Source organism: Paralichthys olivaceus, chromosome 7, assembly GCF_024713975.1.
Source record: "Paralichthys olivaceus isolate ysfri-2021 chromosome 7, ASM2471397v2, whole genome shotgun sequence".
NCBI lineage: Eukaryota > Metazoa > Chordata > Actinopteri > Pleuronectiformes > Paralichthyidae > Paralichthys > Paralichthys olivaceus.
The window spans coordinates 11,830,388-11,848,265 of NC_091099.1; the positions used below are offsets into that span (position 1 = coordinate 11,830,388).

Consider the following 17,878-nt stretch of genomic DNA (forward strand, 5'->3'; position numbering starts at 1 on the left):
ATACAAAGAAAACCTGCAGTCAACCAAAATTTCGAGCATTAAAGGTACAGTGTGTAGAATTTAGTGATATCTAGTGTTGAAATTGCATGTTGCAGCTGAACACCCCTCACCTCACCCTCCCCTTCCAAACATGAAAAAGAACCTGTGGTAGCCTTTAATTGTTATAAAAACTCAAAAGGTGTTGTTTGTCCAGTCTGGACTAATGTAAAAACATGGTGGCCTCCGTAGAGAGGGTCCCCTCGATGTAAATATAAGTATTTAAATATAAAGGGCCTTTTCTAGGTTAAAGAAAACTACAATTCATACAATTTAGATGAAATGAACTAGTGAAAACATCATGAGGATTATTCTACATCAAATTTTTGCCAATAGTTCCCTTTCAACTAAATCTTACACACTGGACCTTCAAGTTAGAATCCATCTGACAAATATTTACATAACAGTGGGTTTCAGAGCATAAGACTTGAATCCACCAACACCTCCAACTTCACATTGAAAACTAAATCCCAGCTTTTCTGATATTCATTTCCTCACACTTAAAGACTATTTCCTGTAACATTTTACATGTGCATGTTAAGGCACGGTCTGGGTTTTTTTAACCTGTAAACTGTAAGTCTTGATTTCTTGATCTCAGGGTCACCTAAGAGATGTGACAGCCCCACCAGGCACTACAGAGAACCGGTCCTTGGCTTTTGGAGTCCGTCTGGCCCTGCCCTGAGGTGCAGGAGGCTGAGGGAGTCCCTCCATTCTGCGATAGTTGCTCTCCAGCCTCTCCTTTCTTTGCACTCCTTCGTGCATCACACTGGCAGTGAAGTCTCGCTCATTGAGGAAAGCAATGGTCTCGTCCCTCTTGCGGCTCACATACCCCTTGAGAACAGCATTGTAGGGATTTGAGGCGCCATCTGCGTCCGGATCTTCTTGCTGGTGTTTGAATTCCATGCGAGTGATAACAGGCAACAGGAACTGCTTCCCTTCTGTCACCACACCACCATTCCTATGTGATAAGCCCAAGGCTTCTGAGACGAGGCGGGGGGGCAGAGGCACCAAGTCACAGCCTGAGCGTTTGTCCACATACTGCCCAAACTCTCTCCTCACCACAGCAACATCTTGCAGAGACTGACTCCTTCGCTCCTCTAGGTCTGTAACTATTCGATCAGGATATGTCCGGCCAAATACCACACCTTAACAATGAAGATAGCAAAGAAAGCATTAAAAGTAGCATATGATCTTTTTTTATTTGACAAACTTGTTTTAGAAAGATGTGAACCGTTCACCACATGGCCTCGTTTCTCACCTGCGCGCCGAAGCATTGACGCAGGACATTTCCAGGGTTTGTGAATAAGCTCATCAGGCACATCCGCAAGTTCAGGACACCATCTCCTTACGTAGCTGCCATAGGGGTCACATGTCATCGCTGCATCTACAGGGTGCATGACAAAGTTCCAGTGGTCCAGACCACACATGCCCCCATTCTGCCACATCATGGCATCAATGGCGACATCTGCATCCAATAGGGTGTCCTAAACACAAGTTAACATTAGATACAGGCAGTAAATTACTGTGTGTTGCTATACATGTTACGTTTACAGGTGCATTTTGTGCCTGCATGCATGCACATCTCACCTGGAACCAACGGTAGCCTTCTTGCCAGGGCAGGTGGAGATATGCTATGAGGAACGATGCCACCACATGTCTCATGTAGTTGTTCATCCAGCCTGTCAGCCATAACTGCCTCATGGCTGCATCCACCAGAGGGAAGCCAGTTCGACCACGTTGCCAGGCCTTCAGGTGGCCACGATCAGTGCTCCACCGCAGAGCCTAGAAATACACAGAAGATGAATAATGCTCGATAATAAACTGCTTTACTTCGTGTGATATGGGCTTCTATATACTAATGATTTTGTTTTGAGTAACAATCAAAGGTAAATGTTCCTACCTTGTATGGAGGTCTGAGGGACTCCCAGGGGAGGTCAGGAAACAGTGTTAACTGCCAATAGGCCAAATCTCTCCAGGCCAGCTTCCGTTGGAACTTTGGGGGACGACATCGTGCCCCTTTGGCATCCCACAACAGCCAGCGTGGGCTGAGCTGACCAAAGTGAAGGTAAGGAGACAGAGAGCTGGTGTTTGGAGCATCCGCCCTGCCCGACTCTTTTTCATACCTATACACACCTAGGACATGTGGAAGTAATCATAAGGTACTGTTAACTCAACGCTATGTTTCTTATGAATATGTGTACAATATTTTTTATGGTATTTAAGGGATGTTACATAAATTGAACAGGAAAAAGGTTTGCCACCACTGGTTTACAATGAGTCTCACCATCATTAAGAAAAGCCTCTAGCTGCGCATGTGCTCCTTCTTCACTGAAATCCCAAGACTTCCGAATGTCACCTGCCCAGTCAATCTGAAATGAACACAAGATAATCCACATGATCTCATTGTTTTCCATTATGATTGTGGGCTAAAGCTTGGTCAAAGACTACAGCTCTGCTGTTGACACTGACCGTTGTGCCGTCCTTCCTGCGAGGCATGAGTGCCAACTCTAGAGCATCTAAAGAAACACCCTGAGGCCAGTGGGCAGGTGTGGGGAGAGATGCAGGCGGGTCCAGTGGAAGCCCTAGTGCAGATTCTGGGTTCTGTTTACAGCAGCTCATGAAGTGAGACACTGAACCTATCCCTATATCAGAGAAGAAAACAGACGTTCTCAATAATGGCACAGTGCATTTCAGCTTGGATTGCTTACGACATTCAGTACAGTGTGGTCACCAAATTGTGACTTACCTCTGAGTCCCACACCCTCCGTGCTAACAGAGTAAGGGTCTCTGAGACAGTAAGAGTGGAACATCCTGCATTGAACACCAACTTTCTGCAGAGCGGACACCACCACATCGTCCCTCTCCTTTAGCCAGGGCTCATACAGGGCATTAGCCAGCACTGCTCTCGCCCCAGTCTCCTTTACCAGCTCCTTAAGGGTACGCAGAGAAGATCCCACCCCATTGCCCACCCCATTTGCCTTGAGGAAGACAAGATGGCTGCCAATGCGCTCCAGAGATGAAGAGAAACAGGACAAAGCTTGATGAAGCCAGTATTTGCCTGTAAAGAGAGACAGTATTTTTGCAAACTGGTTATAAAACCTGTGAAGCCACAATAGAGAGCAATGCCTCGAGGGGTAGTTATGCACATGCTTTAACAGAATGCAACTTACAAGCTCCTCCCATAGCCACAGTAATTCCTGGTCCCTCCTCTTCTTCAGGGCTCCAGATGAACACAGGGATGACAGGTGCCCCATTCTCCAATGAACCAATGAGAGCTGGATTGTCACATAGTCGCAAATCCCTCCTAAACCACAGAAGTACGGGTGGTGGTGCTGATGGAGAGGTGGGCATACCTACAACCTGCTGGCCATTCCCTTCCCGCCGCTTTCTCCTGTTCTTAGAGCGTTTTAGTTTCTCCGATTGATTGATTGAATCTCCCTCTTCTGTCGTTTGGTCACCTTTTAAGACTGCATCTTGTTTGAAAAATGAAGTATATGGTTTGGATACACACACGCTTTGACTTGTCCCTGGTGTCTCTTTATTACATTTGTCAACATGTGTGCTCTTCTGAAGCTCAGTCTCTTGGGTTGTCTGTGGTGGGCACATCACGCCCCAGGGTTCTTTTTCCGATGAGTGGTTTTTTTTTCTCCCGCCACCTACATCTGCTCGCTGGGTGCGGCTGCTGCTTCCCTGAGGCTGAGATGCTGAGGTCAGTTGAACAGAGCTGCTTTGATTTACTTTGGCTCCAAGCTGCTGAAGTTTGTATTCTTCACTACAGGTTGACGGCTGGTGATCTTTAACATCCAGTACAGACAGCGCCAGTGCAAGTTCCAGGTCATCATTTTCTGTCTGCAATTAAATTAGAACAACCCATTATTATTACCACCGACTGTTGACAGCTTAGTTGAGGAGACAGATATCATGAGCACTGGTTGCAATTACAGGTGAAGATAATTCAAGCATAACAATTGTAAGAATGCACGTATTTGTTTTTAGCCACATCAATATGTGAACATGAAAAAAACCTATGCAGAAACGTGGCTTCAAAATTTAACTGAGTTTAGACTTTTGCAATAGATAGGTTATTAGATATTGTTTGGTGTTTTAAGGCCCTCCACAATGCTCCAAAGGTTTTCTTTCTTATTTGACCAGATTAGACGTGTTGTTGCCATTCAGTTGGTGATAGATTTATAATGTAAGATGGATGGTATACTACTACAATTTTTTTAATGTTTATTTTAGCAACACGTTGTATTTTAGACCTCACTTTTCTTCACAGTGCTCTGCTGTAGAGGTGTGATCAGAAACTGAAAACAGGTCCTAGTGTAGGAGTGATTATGAAAGGTAACTTTATAAACACGTGTTTATAATAAAAGGATTGGCTTCATATTTTGATTGTATTTGTTTGTTTGGTTGATTGACCTTCATTATATTACATTGAGTTTAACTGTTAGCTGTTAGCCAGTGTGTACATAAAGCGAGAGCTGCGTGGATAGCCTTAGCAAGAACTACCAAGCTAACTTTTTATACTATTCGATAATTACACAAATTGCATGTTACATTATCGCATATGTTATTACATACGCTGTTGGTGTTAGAAAATAAGTTTTAAAAGCCTAATAGCTTGAGCCCAAACCCTTGACTTTTGTCTCACTTGAAAACTAAACATGTCAACATTGGGTTAGCCGCTGCTAGCACAGCAGCTAACGGCTAACACGAGCTTTCCTGGCTCTGCGGGAACAGGAGGAAAGAACCGTGGAGGAGAGAGTGTTGTGTTTCTCAGAGGAGAAACTAATGGCTGAATATTCAGTGTAAGAAGCAGTGACATTTCACGTGTGTCCAGTAAGATGTGTGTGTCCACATGTGTCCGTTCTGCCAAAGTAAAGGTGAGTTAATTCCACCCACTTACCTGGTGGCTAACACGTTAGCCATGACAGTTTCCCCTTCAAGCTGAGTTTGTTTAGATTTTTCATGTAGTGGTCAACATCACTGAATTTAGCTCGAATTAAAAAGTGAAATAAAGTGATCAGCTGCCATACTTATAATAACAACACAAAGTACAACACATTACAGAACATGGATTGTTCACCGCTCTCACTTTAGGATTATTTTTAACAACCTTTATTGTCATTATCTTCTTTTCAGAATATACAATATTATATTCCTAAACATAATCTATACACATTATATCTTATCTGTGTGTGTGTGTTGTGTACTTCTCAACCCATGTAATAAATTATTGAGGCACAAGACAGTAGTATATCATCGACAAACACTGACTGACCTTAGAGAAATATTCCAGGTAGATGGAGGTGAGTCTGCAGTGCAGGGATCTGTTGGCCGAGGACAGGGGCTGGATGAGGGACTGGAACTGTGTGTGGGTCTCCTGCTGCCCCAGGACGGACACACACATCGCAAAGAAACCCTCTGGATCCTCTCGACCCACCAGCACTTCTCTCAACAACTGTCTCACCAAGGCTTTGCTGTCCTCTGCACCAGCCGCTGAAGGAGGCATCTTCAAGTACAAGGTGACGATATATCTTGTAAAAAACGTGACTTCTGATCGTGTAACACAGTCAAAGGCTCTTGCACGCACCCCCTCTCCACCGGTTACCAAACAACAGCTGATTTCGAGTTACACAAGCCATGTGTGTTTTTTTTGTAACCTGCAGAAACGAGGGGTTGTAATGGGTTCGTATGACCAGTAGGGGGCGTACAAGTCTAATGAATAAGAGTCACAATATGTAGGGAGGATAAACTCCATTGGTGCTTGGCATGAGAGTAACAGTTGCTTCAATGTTATTATTTTTAATATCAAGGTAGAGAGAAATATCTGTCTGTTGCTCAATTGGACCTAATGTAAACATGGCTGGGCGATTTCTTCCTCAAAATAACCACTTGAATATGGTCTTTTTCAAGTGCACCCTGTGAGACTGAAAAACAAGGAGACGGTGAACCCAGCTGTACATTTTCAGTCATGGTCTGCATTCACATTATAGGCTTTTTTCAATGAGACCATACATATATTTCTGAATGTATGTAGCAGGGAACAGTGGTTTCTGACACTTTTGGGTCAAACTCTTATCACGCTTTGTGTGGTTGAGCTCATCCTATGATATTGTATTACAGACTTCACGCCAAGTCTTATTTTGTTCGTGCCAAAAGAAATATACAAGTATTTATCTAAAATGTGACTACATGTACAAGAACACGCCGTCTCAATTATTCAGGCTTTTATGCGAGAAGCCAAGTGTATGAAGGGAAGATGTGTTGAGAGCTGTGGTATATGGAGGGAGAGAGAGATTGAGAGAGAGAGAGGAAGAATCAATAGTGTTTAGACAGAGAAGTGGAGTCTAAGTGTGTGATCAATAGAGAGCAGAGAGGAGAGATTAGCTGCTTTTCTCTCTCAAACTAACACTGACAAATTGGTGAATTGGTGTATCGGCCCTTGGGCTAAACGGATTGACCTGCTGTTTCCATGTTCTACCGTGTACTGTCAATAAAGATCTGTGTTCGTTGTGGCTCTCAATGAAGAGAGTGAATGAAGCACAAGAAGACAGCAAAAAAGGGGAAATGTGAGGGAGCGAAATGGAAATGTGGAGAGGGTGAAAAATCAAAGTGCAGCTCAGGTGCCCATGTTGCCTCGATCCTCACAAAATGTCCACACCTCTGTCTCGTTATCACAACCGTGCACTCACGTGTGCATCCTTTTGCACACTGTTATAAAACCATAATAACGTCTCCAGGAAAATTAATGGAAAGACAGATTAAAAACTAAGTGAGGAGAAACGGGCCACTGGTGTAGCTATTTGCAACTCATAAATCATTCTGACACACCCACACGCTTGTAGACACATGCATAGACACAAACACACACGCACACATGCACACATACTGTAATTAACCACAGGCTATTTACTCTCTCCTGCTGTAAATTAGACATGCAGACACAGTTATTACATTAGGGGGATCTGCCATGCAGAATACTAACAGGAGGAGGAGGGGGACATGCGTACGCACAACAACTCGCCCAAATATACAAACATAAACACACACACACACACACATACACGTACACAAGAAAGAGGGTTTGGAAGAATCATAGACTGACGGGAGTGAAAATGAAGCTGCAGCACAGAGAATAGGGGCCCCCAGCTCTTTGTTCCCTGCTGCATTTCATTATCTGAAACGCCAGCCAACACACACCACACACACGTATACACACACATACACACACACACACACAGAACGCACCTCCCCCTTCCCTAAAGCTGTCTGCCTCTACTCCATGCACACAGCACAAAAAGAGAGGAAAATAGAGATACTGCGTCAGTGCCATTCACTGGCATCTGGACTCAGTCATGACAAGTATGTCTGCATGGTCATCCTGAGCTGATTAGCCGGTCCAGACGTTGCTCTGAATCTGGCAGAAAGCACATGAATTCTATTTTAGGCAGAACAATAGGTGATGAGGACTTGATTAAAGCAGGTATTGATACTCTGTCTTTGGTGGCTTGTCTCCATTTAGTTCATCTGTAGTTTTTTTCTCCTGGCAGTCCACCTCCTGTTTGTGTGTGTGTCCTCTGGTTCCCCCTACCTCTCTCACCCCTCTCTGTCCCTCTGTTTTCCCACGGTGATCGATAGCTCATTACAATCATTGACTGCAGCTCATCAGCACCTGTTAAGGTCTGAAGAGAAAGAGAGAAGGTGTGTGTGTGTGTCTGAGAGTGTGTGTTGTCTGATGCAAGCCTGTGGATAAATATAAAAGATTGGTCTGGAATGAGTCATAGTTCAGGTTTGAAATTTGAATGGTTATTTTCTGATTCACATTCATTGCTGCAGGTGTCTAGTTTGTCGCCGCTTTATGGTCCGTGGTCTTGGGGAACATCTTATTATGCAACTCACGTGGGTACCATGGATTGTTGCTATGGTGATTGCCAAAGGAGCCATAGTATTATAGGTGTTTATCCTCGACAGGAGCAATGCTACTCGCCATCTATCAGGACACGCTTCAATTTACCACACAGTTTGGACCACACATCAAGATCAACACAGTCATAGAGGAACAAAGGGAAAAAAACAGTATGCAACACTGTCAGTTGTTCATGTGATTTTGTGGATAGACTGTTCAGTATTCGTATTCCTGGAAGAAAGACCTTGTTCAAACACTCCGCAGTTGGTTTAATGCGTCACTGCAGGGTTTGTTTTTGGAGAGGACGGGCTGTGAGCGGCAAGAAGCAAACAGAAAAAAAAGAGACTCTGAGAGGATATTAAAAACTACAAACCATGGTTAAAGGCAAGAAAAATTGTAAAAAAGGCACAAAAAAAAAAGTGGAACCTCAAGAATTCCTCCATGGATTAATTCACAGGATGTGGTCTCAGAAAAGAGAAAAATTGCCATAAAAGTGTGACGTTTTAAGGAAAAGGGGATGTAGAGTGAATACAGAGGACTTAAAGGGAACAAGTCTCTCAGCCTATGCATAAATTACACACATCATTTACATATTCATTATGTTTTGTGTACTAATGAGAGTATTTGCTTAATGGCTCCACCACCACTGGCAGCTTTTGTTTGACTTGAGAGCTTTTACAGAGGAGAAGAGAAAGAAAAAAACGTGGAAGAAAGGGTCACTTTGGTGAAGAGGGTGAGGTTAATGGTACACAATCGATTTTACTGATAATCGGATCAATAGTATTGCTGTATGGTGGATGTGAACAAGCATGCCTGCACAGGGCTCCCAGAAGTGTGAAGTGAAGCACACATGGGGGGTTGGTAAAAGTTAATTAAAACAATACAAGCTTTCTCCAAACTCAGGGCTCTCTTCATCTTTCTCTCCTGTCTCAGTGGAATAAGTAACTGCTGCAGTAATTACCTACAGGGCAGTCACTCACACCATCCCTTCAGGTGGGATGGTGTGAGTGACTGCCAGCAATGATTTGCGGTGTGAATCTAAGAAATGAGAAGTTGCATATGAGTCAATTAAATTAACATTGTGTGTGTGTGTATATATAAACGCATACTGCATTTAATACAACGAAAGATGGTAAATGATTCAGAAAGTGGATGAATGAAGTGAGAGGAAGAGAGAAGGATGTAAATGTAAAGACAGGGGGAAGGGCAATGGAGGGATGAGCTACAAATGAGAGCGATGGCGTTGGCAGGTTGGCACAGTGCCATCCAGTCAGCACTTGAGCGGGGGCGGGCATGGGCATGGGCAAAGGGGCGAGGAGAATAAGAATGGAAGAGGAAGGGAAACAGACCTCCATACTGTTGTCATAGTGCCACCTTGGCACATGCAGGATGGCGCGAAACAAACAGCAGAACGGGCAGAGAAAAATGAAGATATAGAAAATATCAGGAGGACAGCGAAGCATGGAAGTGAGCAAGATGCCAGCAGACAGAGGATGACTCAGATAGATGGACGAAGAGGAGCAGGAAATAATGTTCAAGAGGGAAATTATGAATACTGCAAAAAGGTGCAACTCTATGAGGAACTTTGATCGAACAAAGAAAAATGACGGCGGAAAATCCTACTGTTTTTCCATTTTCAGACTTTTCTTTCCTTCCATGCCAGTCTCTGAGCCCAGCGGGCACTGAGCCAGCCTGCAGTCGTGGCGTACGACTAAAAGCGATAAAAGCGGTCAACGTAAAACTGTCTTAGTCGAAGACAAGCAGACTCACCTCTGAGGATTTCCCGCGAAACATCGTTTGTTTGCTTTGACAAAGCCAAGAAGAGGTGCCCGGGCAACGGTTGCCAGCGATTCAGTGATGGCATCTTTTCAGGGGCGGTAAGGGCACAAGGAAAGATGGCACGCTGCCAAGACAACATAACACAGACATTTGTAAACAGAGACCTCCATACGGTGAGCAGAACATTTTGCATGCCTTCGCCGTTTTTTTGGCGAGGGCATCCCCTCAAGGGAGACAAGAAACAGAGATGGCACCATGCCAAACGCAAACAAGGAGGAATTCGCAGGCGCCATCAGAAGCTGTGTAAAAGCGTAGTAAATGTGGACACAAAATAGTTGCAGTTAGTTGCAACCAGAACCACAAATACAGCTGTGATGGAAGTCTGGAGAAAAAAAAACATTTCGTCAGTGCCAACTCATGCCTGCTCAGTGCCAACTGCTGCACTCGAAGGATGCTGCTGCCCATTACAAAGAACTAAGACGAGGGATCGTACCATTACACTATGACGAGGAAGAGGATTAATGAGCAAAATGAATAAAGGATATAGAAGAATAAAAAAGGGGAACCTTGTGCTTAACGATGAACAGTGGGAGTGTGTGGACAAGGATGATGAAGAGCCTCTTTCCTGCACATGCACACCTGGGATGTTCTTAAAGGGATATCCCCTCAGACTGCTGTGTGTGTGTTAAGGGAGGGATGTGTTGGCATCATCTCCAGTGTGTCAAGCTGTGTTTCTCTATTGCCAGTCAGGGAGGGTGCTGCAGTCGTCAGGGGCGGGCAACTGTCTGGGCATCTCATCTGCAGCTAATTAACAGCCACACACTAATTCTAACAGCCGATCATAATTAGCGATTTAATCGCTCGTCAACGCTTTTCTCCCCCCTTAAATTGTGCCTCCTATTTGGACACGTGCGGATAAGCTAAGGAACGTCGGATTCCCCCTCCCCTCCTCCTCGTCCTTCTTTCCTTCATCCTTGGCTCCAGACTCCAGTGGGATCTTAATTAAGCTTGGGCTTCATTATGCAAATGGAGTACAATAAACGACAGCAGAGGTGGAGCTGGATCCAGACTGAAACCGAACGGTGGGAGGGGAGGCAAGCGGAAAATGAAGAGATGTGGAAGGTTACCGAAATGGTCTATGTTACCATGTTACAATAATTGTATATTGTTGTCACATGCATGTCTTCAGTGTACAGCTACAACATGGTCTGTGACAACCAACATTTCATGTTCTGATGCTCCATCCCTACTACTACTGGAAAAACTTTTTTGTGATAGCACCGGATGCGCAGAATGTCGTCTCTCTCAAAGGAAATTCATAAGGGAATGGCGGGGATGGGGAACCTTTTAATATCACCAGTTGGCCGTTGTCGTGGATACGAAGAAAGATGGTAGAGATAGGGAGAAAGAAAGGAGGTAGACAGAAACACTGACAGTGGCAACAGCATGGCAGCTAATGTCATCTCAGTTTAATCATCGCATGGGATCATGGGGTTCATGAAAATTCATTTGCATATCATTAAACTGAGAGAGGTTATTTGGTGCGGGCAGCCAAAATGGGATTGGATGAAGGGAGGAGGAAAAAAAGGCAAATGGAGGGGCTCGTTATTAAATGCAATGTTTTATAGTCCGCCAGCCGATTCATTTAATTTGGGCGTAATTAAAAAGTGTCAGACTCAATCAATCATTCCAACGGGGATACTATCAATGTTTCAGTCTGGAAAAAAAGACTAATCAGTGGATATGCGGTCGGACATTGTCCAATAACAATCTAAATGCTTTAGTGAGGTCGACCAATCCGCTCTTTTTTCTCATTTATCTGAAGGGGTATATCAAAACATCCACTGTGACCTATACAGATGTGTCGAAACATGTCTATCTCTGACAGGTGGTGATACCACCCTGTGTTAGTCAATAAGAGGATAGCGCACACTGTCTTTTTGACCTCAGCACTAAGCTGTCACTAGTGTGTATGCAAGTGCGTGCATACGGGCATTTCTCATTTGCATAAGTGATGTAATTAGACCGCCCTTTCACATGCAGATCAGTTTGACAACATGGCAATCACTTTAACACACACATACAGCCATACACGCATAAACTCACACACACACTCACAACAACACACGCTTACTGGCGTGACCACCCCCATATCATGGGGAGTCTGTTGTCTGTGAGCAGAGAGTGTAAAGATTAACATAATCCAGCTAATAAGTGTGAGTAATATTCACACAGTGACGCGTGGCGTAGACACTGTCCTGCTGATGCGTATTTGTATCTCATTATAGATGTAAAGTACCGAAGGGGGGCCAACGGGGACATGCAAGTGAGGATGGGGGATGGTGAGGGGGTCACAAAAAAGTGAGGGCCTGGATGTAAAGAAAGCCAAAAATGACAAAAAGCAGCAGTATAATCTAATGTTATAGTCTGTAAAGTACAGATATGAAATAAAGACAGAGAATAAAGGGTGTATTGAAAGCAGGATGCTGGATATTGGACTAGGAAGTCTTTTATGTCTCCACAAAATCAGACAGACACTTTCACAGATTTTTCTGTCCATTTATAGTTCTAAGCAGGCAGAGAGTCAGATTTTGCAGCAGAATGTAGGAATTATAAATAGAGTGTATTTGCGCTCGCAGGCTAGCTCTGCCACATGATTGATTAGGATGGGCTGACGACCATTAAAAAGTCATTTAAAAGATGGATAGGGACCACATTTCCAAATAAAAACCACTTTATACCTGATGAAGTGCTGAACAAACTCTCCTTCAAAGACATTTACTGATTACTCTCTGTGTATGAGTGAGTGTAGTGTGGGGAGCGTCCGTGCACTGTGTGGAGCTCTGCATCAGCTGTTAAAGATACCCGAGCAATCATCAGGACACAGCATGGTGATGCTAACATTTATAAAACTGTAGTTAGATACATTTTTATGATTAAAAGAAGAAGAGGCTGGGATTTTATTTGGACGGAGGTGTAATCCATCTGCATAAACACAAGTAGGCACAGACAGATGCGTCAATGCCACAAACAGGCCTACGCAACACACAGTGATTGAAATGTATCTGATAGCATAGCGTCGCTTGGACTGAAGCCTTATCCAAAGAAGCAGAGGTGTGTCTAAATGTGCGAATGTATTTCAGCTCTGTCTCTTTAAGTCAGGGCTCCACCACGGCAGCATGCTTTGGGATTCATGCATAAACATGAGCTGGCCTTTCAGCTCTCTCCTCACATAACCAATCTAAATCTAAATGAGCCCCCACTACAGATACACCAGCAGGCAATGACATTACACCCCCCCACAGCCCCAGCCCAACCCCCTACTCTACCCCACTACCCCCAGCGACACATATACACCAGCAGGCAATAATTTCACGCCATCCCTCAAAGCCCCCCCACCACCTCCTCTCCACGTAGTCACTCATACCCCCTTTTGCCGCAACCCCACCAGCTGCACAGTACTCATTTGATTAAGAGGGGGAGGACAGGGAGAAGGAGAAATGGTGGGGGATCACTTTATCAGGATGACTTTCTAAGATGGCTATCATCAGCTATGAAGCTATCTCAAGCGCTCTTCTGTGTTTACTTTGCTATTTTCTTTACGTATGTTTTTCATCCCTTTTATTTCAGTATCACAGCAATGGTCCCTGTTGCCATATCTCTCTGTAATGGTTAGGTGAGTGGTTTTTTGCTGAAGAAATCACAAACAAACAAGATAAAAGTTTTTTTCTTTTCTTGAGGCCCTTAATGATCACACATTCCTGTGTTCATATAACTTTTTTTTGTCTGGTAGATTTTCTCATGAACCTGTAGAAAGTTCAACACAAAAAAGAACAAAATAATAAAAACTGCTCAACCAACCTATGCTGTGGTCTTTGAAATGTTGCATATGAAGATCTGCATGTCCTAAATGTGCTGTAGTGTGCAATTTTCCTCCCCTCTCTCCCAGAGTCGTAAAACACATTATCATCATCAGCAGCAGCAGGAGCAGCAGTGTAATTCATCCAAGGTCGTTAATATTCATCATATCATTTAGTCACAAAGGAAACTCATCTGGCTGAATGTCACAGATGTAATTAATGAAGTGACCCTAGAGGTCACGGCTCCATTCACCAAACGCCTTACGTGTTACACACACACGGTTGCACATCAAAACCTTTCCATCCAGACACGCTACTACCGCATATACGACCTGGAATATGAAACACGTTAATAACAGGCAGGCACGCTCACATACCACAACATTCACAAAATGGCTTCTCTCGGTTACACCAAAGGGATGACACAAAAGCGTGCACCAAAGCAGACTTTATTTAGCTCAGTGGAGTTTGGGGAAGGAAGAGAAACACACACCAGTAAGGGAGAGCTGGGGGAAGGAGAGAATAGAGACACACTAAACCACTGGAGCAGGACATAAGGACAGGTGCACATCACAGGTATCTTTTTGGTCATCACTATGGCAACAACATATCCAGAAAAAATGAAAAGAATACTTTTACCTACAGTAAGGATAACAGAGTCCCTTCACCATAGAGGACCCCAATATGTACATCTTACAGTCACTAAGATCAAGAGAATATGAGAGAAATGAAATTGAAAATAATCAGTATACAAAAAAACTGCCTTTGTGGTATTTGGAATGCACATTTCTGTACAGAAGAAAGCTCATTGGTATTGTCGTAAACATTGGTTAGTTTAAGAACAAAACATGACAGCGTTATCAGCCAGTCTAAATCCTTTGGACGGTTGGCTGGGATGTCAGTCTGAGTTCAGCAAAGCTGTTTTCGCTGGACAAATGGACAAGAGACATTGCAACACAGAATGACTGACACCATATTAGTGGAAGGTTTGGGGCTGAACTCCTTCAAATAGCTATGCAGTATCTCCACATGTATTGAGGAATTAATGCCCCAAGCAGGTTTCTCTGGAACTGTAAAGTTGAAAAAAAAATCCTCGATTTACGAAAGCTATTTCATCTTCTGGGTATGGGCAGCCAACAGGATACTGAAAACAAACTTGATGGAATTGAGCCCCACATTTCCATTTATTTTCAACAGAGGAGCAGTTTATCAACAGCATCACAGGTATCATTACAGTTTGTAGTCATTAAAGCCTAGTGGTAAAGCGATCAGAGCATGCATCTTCTACAGTATTGTTAAAAACTACAGTACATTAGCAGCAAACTGGACATCCTTAAGGGCTGAAGTTCAACACTATGGTAAAAAAAGAAAGAAAAATAAACTGCAACGTTTCTCAAGAGAAGTAAAACTCTTTAACCGCTATATTACAGACTGCCATGGCTCTAGTTTGGGGTTTTGGTTACAGTCTCCAGTGTGCTTATGAGAGGCAGAAAACAGTAGCTTAGATATAGGGACTCCTTCCTTCTTTAAAAACAGCAGTACATCGTCAAGTAAACAGTAGCGCTTATTTTTGTAGGTCATATGGTTAAAGTATTATCACGTCTTTGGATTTTTGTCTTAAAGCATTAATTATTGTTTAGCTATTATTGTTATATTATCATTATTACAGTTAGAATAAGGACTGGTTGCAAATGAACAGAGGAAGGAAGGTAGAGAGAAAAAGAGGAAAGCATGTAGGGAGGGAGAAAGAGGGACAATAAATTAAGTATACAAAAATAACATCAATAACATCCAAAGTTTTTTTCTCAGCTTTGCGCAGTAGCTCCCTATCAGCAAGTGGAAAAGGGAGCTATGTCTCAAACATCCAATGAAGTCTTGAGTCAACCATACAAAAGCTAAATACTGTACATTTACCCCTCACACTATTAAACACTTTAGTTTTAATAAGGTTTTTGTAACAATCTAATACTCAAAGGTGAAAAGCTCAGATCTTTGAAATTCAGAGATGTTTTGTAGATATCTTTTAATACTTAGTCCAAGGTTAAACCATGCTTCTTCTGTTTTAGAAACAGAAAAATACAGTATTAAGATCTTATTTGAAGTGAAGCCATGTTGAGCTGTTGACCTGAGCATAGAAAGCTTTACATTAATCACATAACATTGGTAAGCCATTGGTATAATCAAATAGAACGGAAAGGCCATAAGACACCTCGCCTGAACATATCAAAGCTGTCATAATCTTTTCATAATCATGACACTATTATATTGGAGCAAGACAGTTTATCTCAATCCATAAGATTTATATTAAGAAACTATTACTAAACACACACAATGTAAATTTGAGTTTGGTTAAAGTTTTCATATACAGCATAATGGTTGAGTGCTATAAAAATAGTTTGCCCCTTTCAGGACAAACTGGCCTTTACGTTCTGTGCTATTTGGGCTGTTATCCACTAAAGGAACATAGAAGGTGTACATGTACAACAGAAGACTCATCATTGGCTTGTGGAGGGTGAGGCTGCTTCCTAGCACGGTATCAGTCTATTAGTACTGCTCTTACCAGTGCCAGCTACAAATCTCACCCATTCACCGTACAGACGTAAGCTCTGCTGTTTGTTATTGAAAACAAACATGTTGAAACTAAATCCACAGACATGTAAAATTTTGGTTACGAGCTTTGGAATCTGAGTCAGTCTTTACAAAAGCTCTATGCGAATACCTCCGTCTATTTCAAAGATATTATTCCTTTTTTTGTCCTCCTTTTTCTTCTTCCACTGTTAACCGCTTTGTTTTCCTTCAAGTTTATCTTTTGGAGCTCTCTATTTACACTAAAATCTCTTTGACAATTTCTTTTCCAGTCTTGTACAGACTGGCACTACATGCTACACAGCTAGTCATCTAGCACAGTCTGGTGGAGGACCCACAGTGAGTCTGTAATGCAGACTGAGAGGTAGACTGCAGGTCTAGCTGGGCAGTGAGGTCACATACTTGGAGAATGCTCTTTGGCCTCTGTGGCATCTGGTTGGTTTTTTAACAAGGTGGTGTTTGGTTGTAGTAAGGTGTCTGACAGAATAGGGAGAGGAGCTCTTTTCAACAAGATAGGACAGACCAGGGAGGAGTTTAAGAACAATATGAAAAGAGGAAAGCTGTAGTAGAGAGGACTTTGTTTAGGATCTCTCCTATTTTCAGTTGAGAGTTTCTCTTTGGGCCGCTGTGGCTCTGCATCTTTGGGGTGTTCAGGTTACTGGTTTGGCAGCAAAGTGGACATGGTATATGTTTGGAGGTCGACAGCCAGTGCAGGAGTGGTTTGTGGGAAAACATAGTAGAAGGAAGCAAAGGGAACTTGGTCTGCCTCTTTAAGCTCTGTCTCTCTCCCCTGCCCCTGCGGACAGCTCAGCCTGCTCCCTCTCCGCAGAGTCAGAGCTTAGGCTCCTGGCCCTTTTCTCCTTGGCTCTGGCGTTCTGGAACCACACCTGTTAAAAAATTGAATAAATATTAGCTTGTGCCCTTAAAAATTTAATTTGAACATTTACATTTAAACAGACCAAATTGCATTTTAATCAGTATTAATTATAAGAATGGGTATTTGTAACATTTACCTGCACCACGCGATGAGGCAGCCCCAGCTCCTGGCCTAGTGCCTCACACTCATGTCGGTTTGGTGTACGATGACTCCTGTAGAAGTCTCTGAGCTGCAGTACCTGGAAGTGGCTCATCTGTGTCCTTTGGCGCTGCTGCTGATGGTGGTGGTGTTGCTGCAGAGTTTGTGTCTCACCCCAATCAGAGCTTGGACCCCCAGATCCCTCAGGACTAGGAGACTCTTGGTCAGCCATACTGGAACCCTCCTCACATGGATACTCTTCATCATCCTCATAGTCATCATCCTCCTCTGGGTTGTTCAGATCAGTGGTTGAAGACAAAGAGGTCACAGGTGGCCTCCCAGTTAACTCTTTGTTGCTGATGACATAACCATGGTTTGGGATAGGGTTGGAGGTGATAGATGGGCCCGGTCTATCCATGACAGACAACACAGCCATCCCAAGCTGCCCACTGGATATATTACTCATTGATAAGTTGTAGCCTGCTCTTTCAGCCTCTGCCCAGTGACGTGACCTCATATGGGCATCAAGAGCACTCTTGACCTTGAACAGAGCCCTGCAAAATGGGCAGCGCAGGTGGTTCGAACCCAAGCTGAAAGTGGATCCAGGCCCCATCGACCGGAACTGTCCTTTTCTCTCTCTGGCTCGTGTGTTCTGAAACCAGACCTGTGAAGTCAAAACCCATGTTTTTT

The 17,878-nt window shown here is 43.4% G+C and overlaps 2 protein-coding genes and 1 long non-coding RNA gene across 3 annotated transcripts in view; 1 reads left to right on the top strand and 2 right to left on the bottom strand.

Moving 5' to 3' along the window:
* LOC109623993 (deoxyribodipyrimidine photo-lyase) lies at positions 1 to 5,683 on the bottom strand. The gene is made up of 9 exons (XM_020078478.2): positions 5,321 to 5,683; positions 3,207 to 3,885; positions 2,783 to 3,094; positions 2,506 to 2,678; positions 2,321 to 2,405; positions 1,937 to 2,169; positions 1,624 to 1,818; positions 1,295 to 1,520; positions 1 to 1,181 (listed from the first exon to the last, which is right to left on the bottom strand). The coding sequence occupies exons 1-9, from the start codon at positions 5,549 to 5,551 to the stop codon at positions 637 to 639; spliced, it is 2,679 nt and encodes an 892-aa protein (XP_019934037.2). The 5' UTR covers positions 5,552 to 5,683; the 3' UTR covers positions 1 to 636.
* LOC138410874 (uncharacterized) overlaps positions 4,516 to 17,878 on the top strand; it is an 18,019-nt gene continuing 4,656 nt past the window's right edge. Inside the window, exons 1-2 of the long non-coding RNA XR_011243519.1 lie at positions 4,516 to 4,922; positions 5,339 to 5,564. This is a non-coding gene — a long non-coding RNA (uncharacterized lncRNA). The remainder of the gene's footprint in view (positions 4,923 to 5,338; positions 5,565 to 17,878) is intronic.
* LOC109624503 (zinc finger homeobox protein 3-like) overlaps positions 14,021 to 17,878 on the bottom strand; it is a 17,174-nt gene continuing 13,316 nt past the window's right edge. The window contains exons 10-11 of the mRNA XM_020079220.2: positions 17,187 to 17,852; positions 14,021 to 17,060 (exon numbers count right to left, since the gene is read on the bottom strand). Of these exons, the coding sequence (XP_019934779.2) occupies positions 16,944 to 17,060; positions 17,187 to 17,852 (783 nt within the window). The 3' untranslated portion in view covers positions 14,021 to 16,943. The remainder of the gene's footprint in view (positions 17,061 to 17,186; positions 17,853 to 17,878) is intronic.